Source organism: Pipistrellus hanaki (assembly GCF_964339955.1).
Source record: "Pipistrellus hanaki genome assembly, chromosome: X".
Taxonomy (NCBI): domain Eukaryota; kingdom Metazoa; phylum Chordata; class Mammalia; order Chiroptera; family Vespertilionidae; genus Pipistrellus; species Pipistrellus hanaki.
The window spans coordinates 8,004,849-8,023,978 of record NC_140524.1 but is presented as its reverse complement, the minus strand read 5'-3'; the positions used below and the strand labels follow the sequence as shown (position 1 = coordinate 8,023,978).

General features: G+C 43.6%; 1 protein-coding gene across 1 annotated transcript in view; it reads left to right on the top strand.

Moving 5' to 3' along the window:
- WNK3 (WNK lysine deficient protein kinase 3) overlaps positions 1-18,250 on the top strand; it is a 114,159-nt gene extending 95,909 nt beyond the window's left edge. The window contains exons 17-23 of the mRNA XM_084870997.1: positions 2,744-2,834; positions 3,369-3,499; positions 5,343-5,911; positions 8,296-8,510; positions 9,448-9,561; positions 10,725-10,927; positions 13,089-18,250. Coding sequence (XP_084727123.1) covers positions 2,744-2,834; positions 3,369-3,499; positions 5,343-5,911; positions 8,296-8,510; positions 9,448-9,561; positions 10,725-10,927; positions 13,089-13,424 — 1,659 coding nt within the window. The 3' untranslated portion in view covers positions 13,425-18,250. The remainder of the gene's footprint in view (positions 1-2,743; positions 2,835-3,368; positions 3,500-5,342; positions 5,912-8,295; positions 8,511-9,447; positions 9,562-10,724; positions 10,928-13,088) is intronic.
- The last annotated feature ends 880 nt before the right edge of the window (positions 18,251-19,130 follow it).

Genomic DNA, 19,130 nt, shown 5'->3' with positions numbered 1-19,130 from the left:
GAGAAGCCAGATCGCGTGGAACTTTGTCAGCGTTCTAGCCAACCGCTAATTATCTCGGTCGGCCAGGACTCTCCCACTGCCCGTATCTGCCACTCAAATTTGCAGCGTTTTGTAACAGTTCCTGCATATGTCGTGGGCTGCTTTTTCCTCCTCTGATTATATATGCATATGTCTGCATCTGTTTATCCTGTGTGGCTGAGAATGTGGATTGGTAAAGGAAGCTAGAACTTGTATGTGATTTACCACATTGACCCACTTATTACTTATGAAAAATCTTGTCTGGAATTTCAGTGGGACCAATGCAACACTTTCTTTTTTTTTCTTTTTTTAATATATTTTATTGATTTTTCACAGAGAGGAAGAGAGGGGGATAGAAAGCTAGAAACATCAATGAGAGAGAATCATCGATCAGCTGCCTCTTGCACACCCCCTACTGGGGATGCGCCTGCAACCAAGGTACATGCCCTTGACCGGAATCGAACCCGGGACCTTTCAGTCCCCAGGCCGACGCTCTATCCATTGAGCCAAACCAGTCCCGGCCCAATGCAACACTTTCTACGTTATAATATTATTGAGAATGTTTTCCTCTTTTTTTACAAATATATTTTTATTGATTTCAGAGAGTAAGAGAGAAAGAGAGACAGAGAGAGAGAAAGAGAGAGAGACATCAATGATGAGAGAGAATCCTTGATCAGCTGCCTCCTACACGCCCCGCACTGGGGATTGAGCCCACAACCTGGGCATGCGCCCTGACTGGAACTCTAACAAGGACCGTTGAGACTGCAGGCCAATGCTCTATCCACTGAGCCAAACCAGCAAGGGCTATTTTTCCTCTTCATGAAGGTAGTATTGTTACCATTCCAAATGAGATTTTGGAAAATTAACACTAATTGTTTAGAATTTTCTTTCCAATAAACTGCTAACCTGCCCCAAGTGTTAAATCTTACCCAGGACTGCAATAGACTTAGTGCCACTTAGGCTGTCTTCCTTCAGACAAATGCTAAAACCCATTCCTTGAGCATTTAAAGACTCCTTTAACTTTCTAGATTGGTATTGACCATTCTCATGTTTCTGAAAGTATTTTTGATTGTGTATATTAATTTTTGTGTTAATTATTACAGGGAACTTATTTTTAAAGTGATTATTTAGATTACAGCAGTTAACTCTAGCTTTTTTTTGGAGAGGGATAGCAAGTCAAGAAGAGGAAAGAGTGATTTTATTGCCAGCCTTATGCTAACAGTTTTTAGAGCATGAATTTGAAGTAATTTTGAGATCCATTGTAAATTTCTGTGTGCTTACATAAAGTAAAAAAATTGATTTGGTAATATTTTCCTGTAAATCTACATGTCTAGATAACAAGCATACATAAAAATGTTCATTTTAAGAATATAGGGTTTTGCCCTGACCGGTTTTGCTCAGTGGATAGAGCGTCAGCCTGTGGTCTGAAGGGTCCCAGGTTTGATTCTGGTCAAGGGCATGTACCTTGGTTGCAGGCACATCCCCAGTGGGGGGGTGCAGGAGGCAGCTGATGGATGTTTATCTCTCATGGATGTTTCTAGCTCTCTATCCCTCTTCCTTCCTCTCTGAAAAAATCAATAAAATATATTTTAAAATATATATAGTGTTTTGCCCAGCCAGTGTGGTTCAGTGGTTGAGCATCAACCTATGAAACAGGAGGTCACAGTTAGTTTCCTGGTCAGGGCACATGCCTGGGTTGTGGGCTCAATCCCCAGGAGGGGATGTGCAGGAGGCAGTCGATTGATGATTTTCTCTTATCTTTGAAGTTTCTGTTTCTCCCTCTCTGAAATAATTTTTAAAACATTTTGATAATCTTAAAAAGAAAAAAATTATAGGGTTTTAGTAACCTTTTTTAGTAAATTAGTGCATACGAAGGAAATAATTTCCATTTTTCAAAGTTGCTATAAGAGAGAATATTCTAGGGTAGGAGATTCATATTCTGTTGTTTTATTTATCTGAAGTCTAAGTAATATATATTTTTCATTTACTGATTTTAGACAGGAAGGGGGAGAGAGAGAGGGAGACAGCCATTTGTTCCCCTTATTTATGCATTAATTGGTTGATTTTTTATATATGCCATGACCTGGCATTGAACCCACAGCTTTGGTGGATGGGGACAACACTCTAACCAACTGAGCTCTGCCAGTGTCTGATGTCTAAATATTTTTAAAGAAAGGGGAAGGCTTCCTTCCATAAGTTGCATACTTCAGGTTCTGTCTGAAATGGTGCTATTAATGCAAGTATACATGGCATTCTGTTTTTGACTAGAGGCTCAGTGCATGCACTGGAGGGGGTTCCCTCAGCCTGGCCTGCCCCCTCTCAGAGTCTGGGAGCCCTCAGGGGCAGGAGGCGACCTGGCGATCAGGAAAAGGTGTTACCCCATCACACATCTGCTGCTGCCACTGCCGACAGCGCAAGCCTTGGCCAGCCCTGGTTACCTGAGCCTTGGGCCAGCCCTGGGCGGCTGGGCGGCTGGGGGGCTGAGGGGACTGGGGGCCTCCTGAGGCAGGCATGCGGATCGACCAGGCCTGCATGCCATCCTGGCAGGGCTGAGGTGATTATGCACTGCCATCTTGTGGCTGTGGGTGCCATCATCTTTGAGGGCGGGGCAGTAAATTAGCATATTCCCTCTTTATTAGATAGGATTACTGATTCGTCCATACAAGAAACTGCAATGGTATAACCAACTGCTACACCTTACCATTTTGATTTTTGTCTCGATCAGGAGATGTCCTCAGATGCCTCACTTCCAGGGGATCCAGAGGCCCATCCTGCTGCCGTGCCAAGCAGTGGAGCCACTCGTCTGCACACAGGAGGTGGATATCTTGGCCTAAGCTTTACTTGTCCTAGTCTCAAAAATCCTATTAGCAAGAAATCCTGGACTCGCAAATTAAAAAGCTGGGCATACAGGCTACGGCAGTCAACCAGCTTTTTCAAGAAATCAAAAGTCCGTCAAGGTAGTGTGCTTACAGTCAGGGACCTAGCCTAGGTAACATCACTTTTCGTTTCCTTCTGTTCGGTTTTCGGTTTTTCTTTCCTCATACCCAAACGTTGCCACTTTTTTCCACGTAGCCCATGTGTGTGACACCTCCCATTAATGTCATCGCCATTTGATTTTTTTTCCTTCTGTAAGTAATTTGATTTTAGAGTTTTTCATTTCATATAGATACTAAGTCGGGATAAAGCTTGCAATGTCTGGTTGAGAGTTAGGGCAACACTTTTTAATTGTCTAGCCGGAGTTAAGCTTTTTTTTTTTTTTTCTTTCTGCTTTTCTTTATTTTTGGTAATGCAAACAGATTTAGCCTTAACCAATTTTCTCTTCTCTCTTTACAACTTGGCGAAACTCACAGTGGAAACAGATGATATGATATCCACAGTTGCTCCTGGTCCCAATCCTCTGACAGGAGAGTTCGCAGCTGAGAGTAGGCCTTTGAGTAGATGCAAATCGATGAGTGGACCCTTTCAGCGGGGCCGCTTCCAGGTTTGTGCTTTTGATTCAATCCTTATTTACAATGCATTATAACAGGCAAAGCGTTGAAGACGGTGTAGATCAGTGGTCGGCAAACCGGCTCGCAAGCCACATGCGGCTCTTTGGCCCCTTGAGTGTGGCTCTTCCACAAAATACCACATGCAAGCGCGCACGTACAGTGGATTGAAACTTCATGGCCCATACGCAGAAGTCGGTTTTCGGCCTGGGCGAGTCTATTTTGAAGAAGTGCCGTTAGGACACTCAAGGGGCCAAAGAGCCGCATGTGGCTTGCGAGCCGCGGTTTGCCAACCGCTGGTGTAGATCATTGTCATATTTAATTTGCATCCCTTCACCTTTTGAAGCCATTCAGTAAAGGTGTCTAAAGCAATGGGGATTAATATAGGGGGGATAAATAGTGATGGAAAATGAATGAGTGAATGAATGGCATCCTTACAAGAAAAAAGAGGAAATGGATTTTAGTAGCTGGAAGAGAACACAGCAAGGGATCATTATTTTGTGGTGAGGAAGCATTCATTTTATATAAAAACTGCTGTTTGAAATTCTAACCCTGCTATTTTGGCTTTGGTAAATGCTTGCTTGCTTAAATAATAAGGAAAATAAGACTGCTCCCATTTCAGAGAGGCCATTAAACCTTCCCCGGATGACGTTATCAGTGCTGGCACCAGGCCAAGCCTTTGGTTGAGGTCTCAAGGCCCCAACATATAGGGGCTCTTTAAGAACTTGCAAAAGGGACCGGAAACCCCATATTTGGGAGAGAGAGAGGGTAAAAAGGTATAAATACAGGAAACTTCCTGTGTGACTTCACCCAGAATTCTAGAGACATTTTTCTCTGGGCCCTCGCGTGATAATAATAATGAAGGTAACTCCATCTCTCCAAGCGTGGCTTGGTTCTTCTCCGTTCTTCTGTAGCAGTGGGAGGCTGGGTCACCTGTTTTTATAAATCCCATTTCATGTCTTTTAGTATCTTGGCATCTTTAATTATGGACTTTTTTTTAATTGTGGAATTGTATTTGAGCAATCAACGCCAAGGCTCTTAACCCAAGGGGACCAATCGAAGGTTTTTGAAGCCCTGGTGGGTAGGTAGCTCAGTTGGTTAGAGCCTCGTTCCCATACGCCGAGGTTGTAGGGTCAATCCCCTGTCAGAGCACACACAAGAGTCAACCAATGAATGCATGAATAAGTGGAACAATGTCTCTCTCTCTCTCTCTCTCTCTCTCTCTCTCTCTCTCTCTCCCTCTCTCTCTCTCTCTCTCTCTCTCTCTCTGTCTCTCTCTCTCTCTCTCTCTACCAATGAATGCATGAATAAGTGGAACAATGTCTCTCTCTCTCTCTCTCTCTCTCTCTCTCTCTACCAATGAATGCATGAATAAGTGGAACAATGTCTCTCTCCCTCTCTCTCTCTCTCTCTCTCTCTCTCTTTCTCCCTCTCTCTCTCTCTCCCTCTCCGTCTCTCTCTCTCTCAACCAATGAATGCATGAATAAGTGGAACAATGTCTCTCTCTCTCTCTCTCTCTCTCTCTCTCTCTCTCTCTCTCTCTCTCTCTCTCTCCAATGAATGCATGAATAATTGGAACAATGTTTCTCTCACTCTCCCTCCCTCCCTCCCCCCCTCTCCTTCCTTCCATCTCTCCTACCCCCCTTTGTCTCTTTAAAATCAACAAATAACAAAATTAAATAGAAAGACTCCCAATATGGGGAGCTGCATGGGGTGTTAAAGCTTGGTCCTGTCAATGTGCACATCACAAGCAGAGCCGCCGCTTGTCTGTGCCACATGTTGATCCCGAATTCCTCTGTGTGTTTGCTCTTTAGCCACTCTTGCCTTTTTGTGCCTCAGGTGATCACAGTCCCTCAGTCGGAGAAAGCGGCAGGCACTGGAGGCAGACACCGCCCAGCCTTCAGCGACAAGCCAAGCCATTCCAGCGGGGAAGCCCCGGCCTTCGCTGCCACAGCCAGGGTGCAGGTAGTAGGCGTAGAGCCCGCCACGCGCAGTCCCGAGACTGCATTCTCTCCGCAGAGCCTGGAAGCTCGTCATGGAACCTTCCAGAAGGGTAAACCAGTCCCCAAACCGGGAGACAGTTCATCGGAGAAGGAACAGGAAGGAAGCTCGGCCACGGGAAGTAGCATGCAGTCTGGCTCCCAACTGCGGCCCAAAGGGCGGGAGAGGCCCGCTGCTGAGAAACAGCGGTGCTCTGCCGCCGGATTGGCAGCCGCCCCTCCTGGCAGAGGGCACTCCCCGGCGGGCAGTAATCCGGGGAGCAGCGATCAGTGCCTACGGGAAGGAAAAGCCCGTGCTCAGGCCGGGAGCTCGCTCTTCTACTCACCCTCTTCCCCGATGAGCAGCGACAATGAGTCCGAACTGGAGGACGAGGACTTGAAGGTGGAGCTTCAGAAATTACGAGAAAAGTAAGAACTGTTTCTCTTTTGTCACCTAGCTAGTTGCCCTGGGTTTAGCTTTGGTGCGTGTGTTTGTTTAAAAATATTTTTTTTTTATTGACTTCAGAGAGGAAGGAAGGGAGCGGGAGAAAGAGATAGCAGCATCATTGATGAATCCTAGATCAGCTGCCTCCTGCACACCCCCAACGGGGGATTGAGCCCACAACCCAGGCACGTGCCCTGACTGAAATCACACCGGTACCCTTCAGTCGCAGGCTGACACTGTATCCACTGGGCCAAACCAGCCAGGGTGCCCTGGGTTTTATAGAACTGTTAGGATGCTAACTAATTTAGGACTGTTGGCATTTTAAATATATCTATATCTATCTATCTGTATGTATGTATGTATGTACATCAGTGTGAGAGTGGGACATTGATCTGCTTCCTGCATGCCCCACACTGGGGACTGAGCCCACAATCCGGGCATGTGCCCTGACTAGGAATTGAACCATGAATTCCTGGTTCATAGGTCGACGCTCAACCAGTGAGCCACACCAGCCGCCAGGACTGATGACATTGTAATGGTTGAAAACTTTTTTTATGATTGAAATCTACAAAGACAGCATCAGATCCCAGTGGTTATGAACTCAGTCCTACATGACTGCCCCCCCCCATGCCAATCACAAGTCCAGGTGGTATTACCTATGCTTCTGACTAGCCTGTTCTAAGCTGGAGATTCCCTCCAAAGGATGCAACTCAAGAACAGCCAAATGGCAAGGTCTGGGGGAAGGAACACGGAACTTCCATGCACGCTCATGAGTGCCACTCCGACCAACCTGGAAACTCTCCGGACCTTTAATACAGAAATTTTTATGGAATCTTCATCGAGAGCGGTGTGATTGAGTAAATCATTAACCATTGGTGATTAATTTAATCCCCAGCCGCACCCCTCATCAGAGGTTGGGGGGAAGAGCTGAAAATCCTCATCCTGTCATCACTCAGCTGGTTCCCCTGGGAATTTTACACAAGCCACTAGATTGACCTAGACACCACCTTTATAATTCTGGAACTATTTGAAGATACAAGACCAAATATACAACGAACGATTCTCCCATTGCTCATATCACTTAGGAAATTACAAAAATCCATCTCCTATATCTCACGCCCTAATATAATTTCTCAACCACTGCGACCTGTTTCATTTACAAATACATAGTTTTTGCTTTTGACAAGTGTTATATGATACACATGCTGCAATTTTCACTTAACTCTGTCACCTATGTATATTCATGTTTGCACAAATAATCTGTATTCCATACACTGAAATAGCTTGTCACCATTGAAAGTTTATTGAATCTCTCCTTAATGGACATTTCCGTTTTATCCCGTGTTTTGCTTGAAGTGAACATCCTTATTTGTTATACAGTTATGCAAGTGTTTTTGTAGGATCAATACCTAAAAGTAGAATTGCTGGGTTAAAAGATATGTCCATTTTAAATTCCATAGATATTGCTATTATCAAATGTGGCTATACCGTTTTACGCAGCAAACCAAAGTATATGAAAGTGCCTATTTTACCACTTCTTAACAACATTGGGCTGGACATTATTGATCCTTTTAGTTTTATTCCAGATGAATTCATTTTTTAAAAATTGTATTATCTTAACTAAAAGTGAGGATGTGCATCATCTCATTTATTGGTTACTTGTATTTATTTTTCTTTGGACTCACCTTTTCATATTCGTTCCCGCTTTTCTAAAAGATAGTTTCTTTTTTTTCTTACTGATTTTTAGGAATTATTTACATATTCTAAATATTAATCTTTTCTATATAATGCAGAAACTTTTTTTTCTTGTTTATACCTGCATCGTATAATAAAGAAAAAATTGATATTATCAATGCTCTGTGACTTTCAAACTTTGTTTTGCTGTTTTTCACTATCTTGAAGTTTTAGAAATTTATTCCTGTCAGTTTGTTGTCCTTTCTTCTTTATGTCTGATTAGTTTAATGGTATACTTAAGAAGACATTTCCCATTTTAAAATTGTGAAAACATTCTGTATATCCACATTCTTTTTAAAAATATATATTTTACTGATTTTTTACAGAGAGGAAGGAAGAGGGAGAGAGAGTCAGAAGCATGGATGAGAGAGAAACATCAATGAGCTGCCTCCTGCACCCCCCCCCCCCACTGGGGATGTGCCATCAACCAAGGTACATGCCCTTGACTGGAATCAATCCTGGGACCCTTGTGTCCACAGACCAACGCTCTATCCACTGAGCCACACCAGCTAGGGCTATATCCACATTCTTAATCTAAATTCCTTGTTAAACTTCACTTGTACTGGTGTGACATTTTTTAGCTCCTCCGTAGGAACCAGCACCATTCAACGCTCTCTGCCTCATTTTCATGTAGACACATTCGGGAGGTGATAACGCTCCAAACCCAGCAGAATAAGGAGCTGCAGGAGCTCTATGATCGCCTCCAGGCAATCAGAGATAGCAAACCCCAGCCAACTGAGGTTCCTCTGCCGTCCGCATCCCCACTGCGCCGGCCAAGATCGCTCAGAAGCAAACTTCGAAGCCGCCCCCAGTCCTTGACCCAGGTGGACAGTGATTCAGCTGCCCCAGGTACACCGACTCCAAAAGTGGTTTTTCAAAACTGGGCCAATGATCAGCAAAATGAGAAAAATAATGACCATGTATTTTTTATTCAGCTAAGATAATTTGAAAATGTGCACATTCTGAGATTCTTTTCTACTTTTCTTGGTGTTCAGTGTTCTTTTTTTTTTAATATATTTTATTGATTTTTTTATAGAGAGGAAGGAGAGGGATAGAGAGCCAGAAACGTTGATGAGAGAGAATCATCAACCAGCTGCCTCTTGCACACCCCCCACCGGGGATGTGCCCGCAACCAATGTACATGCCCCTGACCGGAATCGAACCTGGGACCCCTCAGTCTGCAGGCCGACGCTCTACCACTGAGCCAAACCGGTTTCGGCAATGTGTTCAGTGTTCTTTTATGAAATAATGATGAGGATAAATGAGAGATTTGGGAGAGCAGATGAATGTATTTCATGTTTTTATTTGGAAAATAAATACCTGAAGTCTCAATTTCAGTCCCCAAGTACTTTTTATTTTTTATTTATTTATTTTTAATATATTTTATTGATTTTTTTTACAGAGAGGAAGGAAGAGGGATAGAGAGTTAGAAATATTGATGAGAGAGAAACATCAGCCAGCTGCCTCTTGCACACCCCCTACTGGGGATGTGCCCGCAACCAAGGTACATGCCCTTGACCGGAATCGAACCCAGGACCTTTCAGTCCGCAGACCGACGCTCTATCCATTGAGCCAAACCGGTTTCGGCCCCAAGTACTTTTTGAAATTTTAGCAATTAATGGGAACTGCTGGTCTACATTTAGTTTGTTGTTTGTTGCCAACAAAGATAATCTTAAAAATATAGTCATGTTCTATATGATACAAGATCTTTATTATTTATGAGAATATTAGAAAATGTACTTGTTCTTGTTAATCCTCACTTGGCATTTTTCCCATTGGTTTTTAGAGAGCCTGGAAGAAAGGGAAAAAGAAAACGAGGAACATGAACATGAGAGGCGCATAGATTGGTTGTCTCCAGCTCCCTCCCGGCCCAGGGCTGGGGATGCAGCCCGCAACCGAGGTAAGTACCCTTGACTGCAATCAGACCCATGACCCTTAGGTTAGAGGGCCAACACTCTACCCACCGAGAAAAACAAGCTAGGGGTGTACTTTTTTTTTTTAAAGGTCAGTCTCTTTTTAACTAATAAAAAAGTTGGCAAAGTGGAATTGAGGGTGTAGATGGAATTAAGGGTGTTTATTAGCGGATTTTATTTTATTTTATTTTATTTTTTGCTAATCCTCACCCAAGTATATTTTTCCATTGGTTTTCAGAGAGAGTGGACGGGATGGGGAGAGACGGAGAGAGAGAGAAACATCGATATGGAAGAGGAACATGGATTAGTTGCCTCCCGCACATTGTAGCATGAGAACAGGCCTGCAACCAAAGTACATGCCCTTGATCAGAATCGAACCTAGGACCCTCCAGTTTGCGGGCCAATGCTGTATCTACTGAGCCAAACAAACCAGGGCTCAATGAACTTTAAAACAGGGAGATTTTTGCCGAAACCGGTTTGGCTCACTGGTAGAGCGTCGGTCTGTGGACTGAAAGGTCCCGGGTTCGATTCCGGTCAAGGACATGTACCTTGGTTGCAGGCACATCCCCGGTAGGGGGTGTGCAGGAGGCAGCTGGTCGATGTTTCTCTCTCATTGACGTTTCTAGCTCTCTATCTCTCTCCCTTCCTCTCTGTAAAAAATCAATAAAATATTTTTTTTAAAAAACAGGGAGATTTTCCCTCAGTGGGGGAAGGGGGGGTGCAGGAGGCAACTGATCAATGATTCTCATCATTGATGTTTCTATCTCTCTCTCTCCCTTACTCTCTGAAATCAATAAAAATACTTTTTTTTTTTTTAAAAGATAGGGAGGTTTTCCTGAGCCAAACCGGTTTCGGCTGTGATTGTTTTTTAACTCTTCTAAGTATCTCTCTGAGGATTAGGGTTGATGCTAATTTTTTAAGCGATACTACTGTTTATTATACTTGATTCATACCTAAGGTGAACATATAATTTGCGATCCAGACAAGAGGAAACGTTTGAGAACGAAAGGAGTATGGCTAGTAATTACTTCAGGACAACAGCTTTAAGCCAGAACTGCCCCAGATAAACTTACTCCGTCAATTGCATTGGTGTTCAAATAAGAGTATCAGTTCTAATTCCTTTTCATGGTCTTCCTGGTTTTCCTTATAGACCCACTGGGTGTGGAGAGTAGTACAGCATCGAGCCAGCAATCTCCAGCGAGTAAAAAAGGGATGTTCACGGATGATTTACACAAATTGGTAGATGACTGGACAAAGGAAACGGTTGGAAATTCTCTTATCAAGCCAAGTTTAAACCAACTTAAACAGAGTCAACACAAATTAGAGACTGAAAACTGGAACAAAGTACTTGAAGTAAGTTGTTTATACCTAATTCTCTTTACTTATAAGAATTAAAACCCAGGCTGGTGTTGCTCAGTGGTTTGAGGGTCATCCTGTTCACCTAGGGGTTCTGGTCAGGGCACATGTTTGATACATAGAGAATGGAAGGGATGGGGAAGAGAGAGAAACATTGATGTGAGACACACATATCCATCAATTGCCTCCGCATGGGCCCTAACTGGGGCCAGGGATCGAATCTACAACCCAGCTATGTCCCCTTGATCGGGAATCCAACCTGTGACCCTTTGGTGCTCAGGCCAACACTAACCATTGAGCAATACCAGCCAGGGCCTGAGATGCTTTTGAAATATCCAGTTCAATCCTTTAAAAATAAAAGTCACATTATTGTTTATAAAATGCTTGTTATATAATTTAATCAATGTGGAAAAGTACAAAATTTAAAATACTGCCTTCAAATCCCACCACCCAGGTATAATTGTCACTAGCTTTAGATAAACACCATTTCAGGTATCTTTCTATGTCTGTATATGGATACATGGAAATCCTATATAATAACAGTGTAGTATGCAAATTGTTGACCTGGACTTGTCCAGGAATTTGACCAGGGGGTGGAGCCGGCTTGGGGAAGGAAGGGAGGCCCCAACCAGCAGCCGTAGAGACCCTACCAGTGCATGAATTTTGTGCACTGGGCCTCTAGTGTACCGTATGTTTAAAAAATGCAGTCATACTGTATGTGCTCTTTTGAATCAGAAGTGTTAAATTCAGTTTTACTTTAACAGAACAAAAACACTATGAAGAAGGGATTGCTGAAACTTAAGCACATGTGTGAGGGTTTTTTCACCTCAAGAGATATTGTCATTTATTCTTAAGTCAAGCTCAAAAACTTGACCCTAACTTTAGCTTGAAACTTTCAGTTTAGTTGAAATGGTTTTAGCTTAACCATTCATTTTAGAAGAACTAAGCATTTGGGACTGATACTAATCTCTCCTTTGAGAATTTTTTTTTTTTTTTCAGAAATAGCCTATTTCTTTTTTTCTTTTTTTAAAAAAAATATATTTTATTGATATTTTACAGAGAGGAGGAAGGGAGAGAGATAGAGAGCTAGAAACGTCAATGAGAGAGAAACATCGATCAGCTGCCTCCTGCACCCCCCGCACTGGGGATGTGCCCGCAACCAATGTACATGCCCTTGACCGGAATCGAACCCGGGACCTTTCAGTCCGCAGACCGACGCTCTACCACTGAGCCAAACCGGTTTTGGCGCCTTTGAGAATTTTTAAAAAATATATATTTTATTGATTTTTTTTTACAGAGAGGGAGAGAGAGGGATAGAGAGTTAGAAACATCGATGAGAGAGAGTCATCGATCAGCTGCCTCTTGCACACCCCCTACTGGGGATGTACCCGCAACCAAGGTACATGCCCTTGACCGGAATCGAACCCTTTCAGTCCGCAGGCCGACGCTCTATCCATTGAGCCAAACCAGTTTCGGTGAGAATTATTCACTTCCATTAGACTTACTAGTCCCATGTGCATAAGATTTCAGTAATCTTTATATTGATACATAGGCTTAATCACAATACAATATGATAAAAAGAATCAGACAGGAATATATTTCCTCAATACTGCCAAAAGCATAATTGTCTTGAGTTTATATTTCCAAAAATAGAACAGAAATTTAAAGACAGTGAGTGGAAACGGGGTAGGGAGATGACACTTATTGAGCACCTACTGTATCCCAGGCTCTTTCCCCCATGCCATACCGAATCATGCTCCTCTGTCCTCAAAGAATCATGTAATACAGTAAGATGGGCTGTCGTGTGTGGTGCTGAGTAGGAGAATGCCCAGGAGTGGCAGGAGGAAATAAAAAGAGAAGAGGAATGCCAGCATGAGGACAGGAGACACTAAACCCAACAGAGATTCCGCAGGCCCTCAGTTACCTGGAACATTGTTCGAACCCTCAGCTCACTAGGAATGTGCTCAGCGTGTCAGCTGTTAGCAATTTTGAGCTGCTTTTTCCACATCTGCAAATGCCTGCCTCGCAGGGCAGTTATGAAGATGAAATGGAAAAGGCACGTAACTGTGCTCAGCACACAGAACGGTGCTGTAAAAACGGTGGCCAAACGCATCTGCCAAATAAACTGATCTTTTGTTTTCCTTTTTGTTTTCGTTAGACTACTCCATCTACTCTGAGCTTCACGCCAACATGGATCTCCTCTCTGCCCCAAATCCGGGCGGCTGTCCCGACCTCCTCACCCCAAGGCCTCCCACTCTCTGCGTACCCAGGGCCATTGCCAGCGTACGGAATGCCCCATGTGTGTCAGTACAATGCCGTGGGGGCGCCCGGGTACCCGGTCCAGTGGGTAGGAATCCCCGGACCAGGACCAGTTCCACAGCCCGTGGTCCTCCCTGCCCCGCCAGGGCCGCCGTTCCCGCCAGCAATCAACTTGCCCATGTTTCCATCGTCCTCGCTGCAGAACCCCTCCACGAACCCTCCCGGCCCCAAATGAATCAGAGCAAACGCCGAGCGAAGAAAGGGGAGCTTTTCTTCCGAATTGTTCCCGGGCCCCCTACGCTATAAAACTTCTTCTCCTTGGGTTCTGCCATCTCCTCATTTGAGTTTACTTTCCACTGTATTTCTCGGGGGGCTCCGATGTAGTCTTTGATACAGCTCGTCGTCCTGTAGGACTGTGCAGTCTGTACATAGAACACTGCGCAGAGAGATGTTTTTTCACTTCAAATCCTATCCTCTTTGATACTTGATTTTTTAAAAATACTGTTCAGAATGCTTTAAAGGAGCTCGCCTCGAGCGTCACCATTTCCAGGACACTCGCCATGAATTGCTGAGAAGCCTCCGTTTTTTTACTGCTGCCACCCGCAGCTGGATGATCCTTTTCTTTAAGATGTATAGAAACTATTTAAATCGCTATCTTCCCCCCCCCCCCCCAACGTGGACAAAGTGAGATCCTCCGGCAGCCGCAGTCCTGTGGGATCCTTCACACGTCTGTCTTAGGTTTACCGCTCCCAGGAGGCAGGGTAGTGCTGCAGGACATGTTTTGGTGTATAAACTTAGGATCCCTCTGGTCGACTCATGTAGAACACGAGCCCTTTTTAATGTGATTTTTCTTCCCGTCTTCACAGCTCGCTGGAGCGAAGCCTTGTTCTAGGTGAGGCGGAGAGAAAGGATGAAAACAGAACTGTAACAGTTCCTTGATTCTGCAGATAATGTAGCTGTTTTAGGATTCCCATAGTAATTCAAAGCAGCTGTCTCCTTGTTTCTCACGTGCACACCGCGTTGTTTTTGAGCATCTGAGAGGCATGGGTTTGGCTTGCATTCTTTCACCAGGGATATAGTGCAGCTGATCTGAATCTCTTCCCAGCCAAGGGGATTCAAGTCACACCTCTCTGACCCGTTCTTCGGAAGTGAAATGTACTTGACACCGTAGGTTTTGTGGGTTTCAAGACTTACACGCGAAACACTGGCTTTTCAGGGTTCTGAGAGATGTGGGGTGTCCGCTGTCCTGCAGTGAACTAGTAGGCCCTTGAAGTATACTATTTAATTGCCCTTAGCTTTTTTTTTATTGCCTTTTTTTTAGTTGTTATAATTTCTAGTGAGTCTCTGTAGCCTGTTGTGTTTTAGAGCTTAGATTATTTTCGCAACCTCTTTAGAATCTGCGAGAGGTCACTGTCAAGTTGCACTTTACTGGGTTTATCCAGTCGGAGGAGGAGGGAAGGCATGTCAAAACATACACTTTTGGTTCTCGAAGGTTCACTGTCATCATCTGAAAAGGCCGGGCACAGTTACCTAATGAAACCCGGGGCAAATCCGTAAACGATATTTACCGACCGCCACATAGACACGTTGAAAATACCTTTCACCCTTGCCAAGTTCAAGGTGGTTCCTAGTGCACGTTTACCTTCAGAACAAGTTCGGCCTGCCGGGAAACATTCCAAATTCTCACCCACTATTTCCGTGAATAGATAGATCTTCTTCCATATCCCACTGCAAACCTTAGCCCATGAGTCTGCCAGGTAATGAAGCAAAGTTAATGGGTGTAGTTTTGGTTTTTTGTTTTGTGTTTTGTTTTGTTTTTTTTGCACCGTTTACTTTGTCACATTCAGTGCCCCTTCTAAAAAGATCTCTGTCTTATACCGCCTCCCCGAGGATCGCCCTCGCCATGGTGAAGATTCTGTCACGGGCAGGGAGGGGAGCATTGTGAGAATTGCTGTTGGTAAGAGCCAACGTTTCCTTGCCTATAACATGCTAGTTTGGATGAGTCTTCCTAAATCTTAATCTTAGGGACGCATTCTTCAAATTCCTCATGCAGTATTGCTCTGCGAGTTGAAGTGATTGTAGGACGGTAGTGGGATGCAAATGCTTGCACCACAGTGTTCACCACCTCTATAAAAACAACGTGCCTGAAATCTGGAATTCTTTCACACCGCTCGTGTTGCATTAGAAGATTTGGATTTGTGCGATTACACTGAGACTTAGAACCTAGAACAGCGGTCGCCAAGCTTTCAGACCTCCGGTTAGCGACCGCTGACCCAGAAAGTGAAAATACTGGTTTTAAGGTCCCTTCTCCTCTAGTCAAAATCTTTTTTTTTTTTTTTTTTTTTTTTTTTTTTACTTTTTAATTTTTGGAGGAAGAGAGAGTGGGAGAGACATCTATGGGCTGCCTCCTGTATGCTCCCTGACTGCAGATGGAACCCGGGTACATGCCCTGATCCAGACTCGAATCTGCCACCTCGCAGTGTCCAGGACAACGGTCCAACCACTGAGCCACACCAGCCAGGGCTCCAGCCACAACCCTTTTCAACAGTGTACCTACCCCAAGATGGAAAAGCTCCGTGGACATGCACAATTACCCCGGTGAATGGCTGCTCTAAATCACATGCCCCACCTTCGGCCGCCACCTCTGTTTCATGTCCGATTCATCATTTGTTTGCCTGCAGACTTTTGCAGTGCCTTGTAGTGTTTAGGATCTTTTCAGATTTTTTGCTGGAAAGAAAAGTAGTCTTCTAAAGTTTGAAGATGGTGACTAGTGTACTGCCGCGTCCATGCTGACTGCAGTGGTTGGGTTCACATATATGTTATGTATACATTGTGTATATGTAACGTGTGTGCAAGTTTTAAAAAAAAAAAAAACAGTGACTTTGTGCAGAAATGAAGAAAACAGTGTTATTCGCGTCACTGTGGGGTTTTTTTATTTATTTTTTCCCATTACTTAAATGTTTGATCCAGCTTAGAGTCACTTTGACTGTACATATTGGCTAGTTTTATATGGAGGGGTTTTGCATTATTTCCTAACTTTTTGCTAAATCACATGATAGTGCTGTTTGCATCCTTGCTGAGGTACTTTTCCAACCCAGAAATAGTTCATTCTTGAGGTAAAGCTCAGAAGCTCCCTTCTTTCTTAACCAAGAGCCTACTGTATGTATCACAAGGGCCTTCTACCCACTTCCCAAAAACAAACCGTCCCCTTCCTTTTCCTTCTCGTGGAGGAGAAAAGGGTTGTGTTATGTCATCGGCTTGTGACGTCTGTTGGGAGGTAGTCTGTCTGTCCAGCCGCCATGTTTACTTCTCTGACGAATAGTACTGTACCTCCACACGTGCTAACGTGAGCATCTCTTCGTGAATTACCTGCTGCTATGTGTGTGAAGTCAGGCGTAACATCTTCAGAACATGAAACCAGTATTGGTGTAAATCTAATGGAAAATTACCCTCTGTACATCTGTAGCAGTCTTGAAGCTCTGTTTAAGGTAATTTGCTGTAATATAACCAATCTCCATCCTGTTTCTCATCCCCTTCTTGCCAGTTTTATAGCGAGCATGAATTCTCATGGTTTGACAGCAAAATTATCTGTGGAAGTTTAAAAGGCACTTTCCCCGCTGCGATGTTGAGACTGAGCGTCGAGTGTTTTGAGTGGAGAGTATGATGGGATGTATCATTTGAGAACCCCAGGTTTAATTCCAGCCCAGTTGCTTTTGTTAATCTACCTCGTTTTCAGTGCTGTTTGGGGGTGCACGAGTAAATACTGCCTGTGAAACTTGCTTTTTTTTTTTTTTTTTTTTTTTTTTGCCTTGATTCTCAGTATTCTTTCAGGTTACTAACCTAGCCTGCCTCTTTGTCCCAGCATTAACTCTGAGTTTGTGATGCCACCGATCTGTGTTTAAGTGGCGAGAGCCACACGCATCTCTGAAATAAGCTTTGGGGGTTGTGTGGGGGGGGGGGGGCAGATAAAGAAATCCAGCTTGTGGCAATATCAGAATTCGTTGTAGGAATTAGCTGTCAAAGGAGCAAATGATAAGCAAGCACCCCAATGAGACAGTTCAGTGCCTGTAGCTTTGTGTCTTTCATCAGACATGCGTTTCTTATCTGTGTTCCCAAAGGGCTATGGTGAAACTGGTTTAACTAACTACCACAGAGAAAGAGCTTGACAAGTCCTCCAGCGGCGGCCTGTCACTCAGCATATTAGCATCTGCGAGATCATTTGCAGCGATGTTTTGTTACCCAGAAACGCTGTAAGCTTTCACTTACATTGCAATTGGTGAGAACTTGGTCCAATCGCTGAAGTTTATTGGAGACATCAACTCTCTCTGCTGTCTTTTCCAAGTGATGAAGATGATGCATTCCTTTTTCCCAAAAAGACAGCAAATGTTTGTAAGCCGCCTGGACCCTGCTCCACATGTTCACCGCGTGCAACACAACAGCATATGTCATGGTAACAAACACTGTCTTTCAGGCTCCGTGCACAGGTCCATTCCCGAGGCATACGTGCCATCCGTTTGGGATTGCGTTTCTTCATCTATAGACTGTTCACATTTCATTCTGTTCATTGGCGACCTGTTTCCCCACCCGACGAACCAGAAGGGGGAGGGGCATAGAAAAGACAATTAATTGATTTGGTAAATGTAATTTCTGGGATTGACATTTTAACAAAAAAAAACAAAACAAAAAACAGACTATAAAATGGCGACAGTCAAACTTGCTCAAATCCTTTGAAGTGAAATTAGCACGAAACTTTAATGGAGCCAAATGCTTTCAGGTCACCCCGGAGATAGTTTTACATGTGAAGGATGAACACGAACATTGGTCAAGACTTGACAGCCGACTTAGGCAGGGGGCCTGGGATAGTGACTGGGTTACACTGGAGTTATTTTTAACTGAGATCGCTACCAGAGTGTACACACCACCGGCTCCCATTCTGGAAGGTTTTCTGTTCCTTTTTAAAAAGTCCGAAAGGCTGAACGTCAAGCAAGAAGGGAAGAGAGAAACTGGGCTCTTGAGAGAAAAAAGTGCCAGTGTAAAATAAATTCCTAATTGTGTGCTTGCCATCCTTCCAGTTTGTTTGTTTGTGGATTTTTTTTTTTAAGTTGCATTTCCTTTTTCACTACATTTTAAGATTTCAGAGTGAGGTTTGTGGTCCAGAACATACCTTCAGCAGAAATGGTGACTGATCAGAAAGTGCAGTTGTTCAAGGTCTGCCATGCTCAATCACCTAAAGCTTTGTTTGATATGAATATTAAGCATGTAGACCTAGATCAGCATGGGAGCCACTCAGGAAGTTTATGCAACTAATAAACTTTCATGCATAATTTACTATGAAGCATACAGACTTTCAGTCACATCTCTACATTTAACATTTAGTTGTATATGTGAAATTTTTTTTTCATTGATTTTCTTTAAGAGAGAGGAAGGGGGAGAGAGAGAGAGAGAGGAACATCAATCGGTTGCCTCCAGTACACTCCCCAACCGGGGATTGAACCTGCAACCGAGGTATGTGCCCTGACCCGGAATCCAACCTCCCACCTGTTAGTGTACAGGACAATGCTCCAACCAACTGAGCCACACCGGCCAGGGCTGAACTCTCTTTTCTTAATTGGGGAATGTAGCGTCATATAGAATGTTGTTAAATTTCATTTTAATCCTTGACCTTAACTTTTTTTTTTTTTTTTTTTTTTTTTTTTTTTTTTTTTTTTTTTTTTTTTGGTAAACCAAGTGATCTGCCTTTCAGCAATTGTCTATTTTGGTTATTTGAAACTGTGATTTTTATTTCCTTTGTACCCAACCATTGTATTTTGTTTCCTGGAAATTTTGTTTTCAAACAGAAAATAAAGGCTGTGTTAAAATGAGTATGTCATCTTATTCAAATACTGTCGGAGTCACTGCAGTCATCTGGCTTAAACTAGTTCTTCACTTACCAAATTTAATT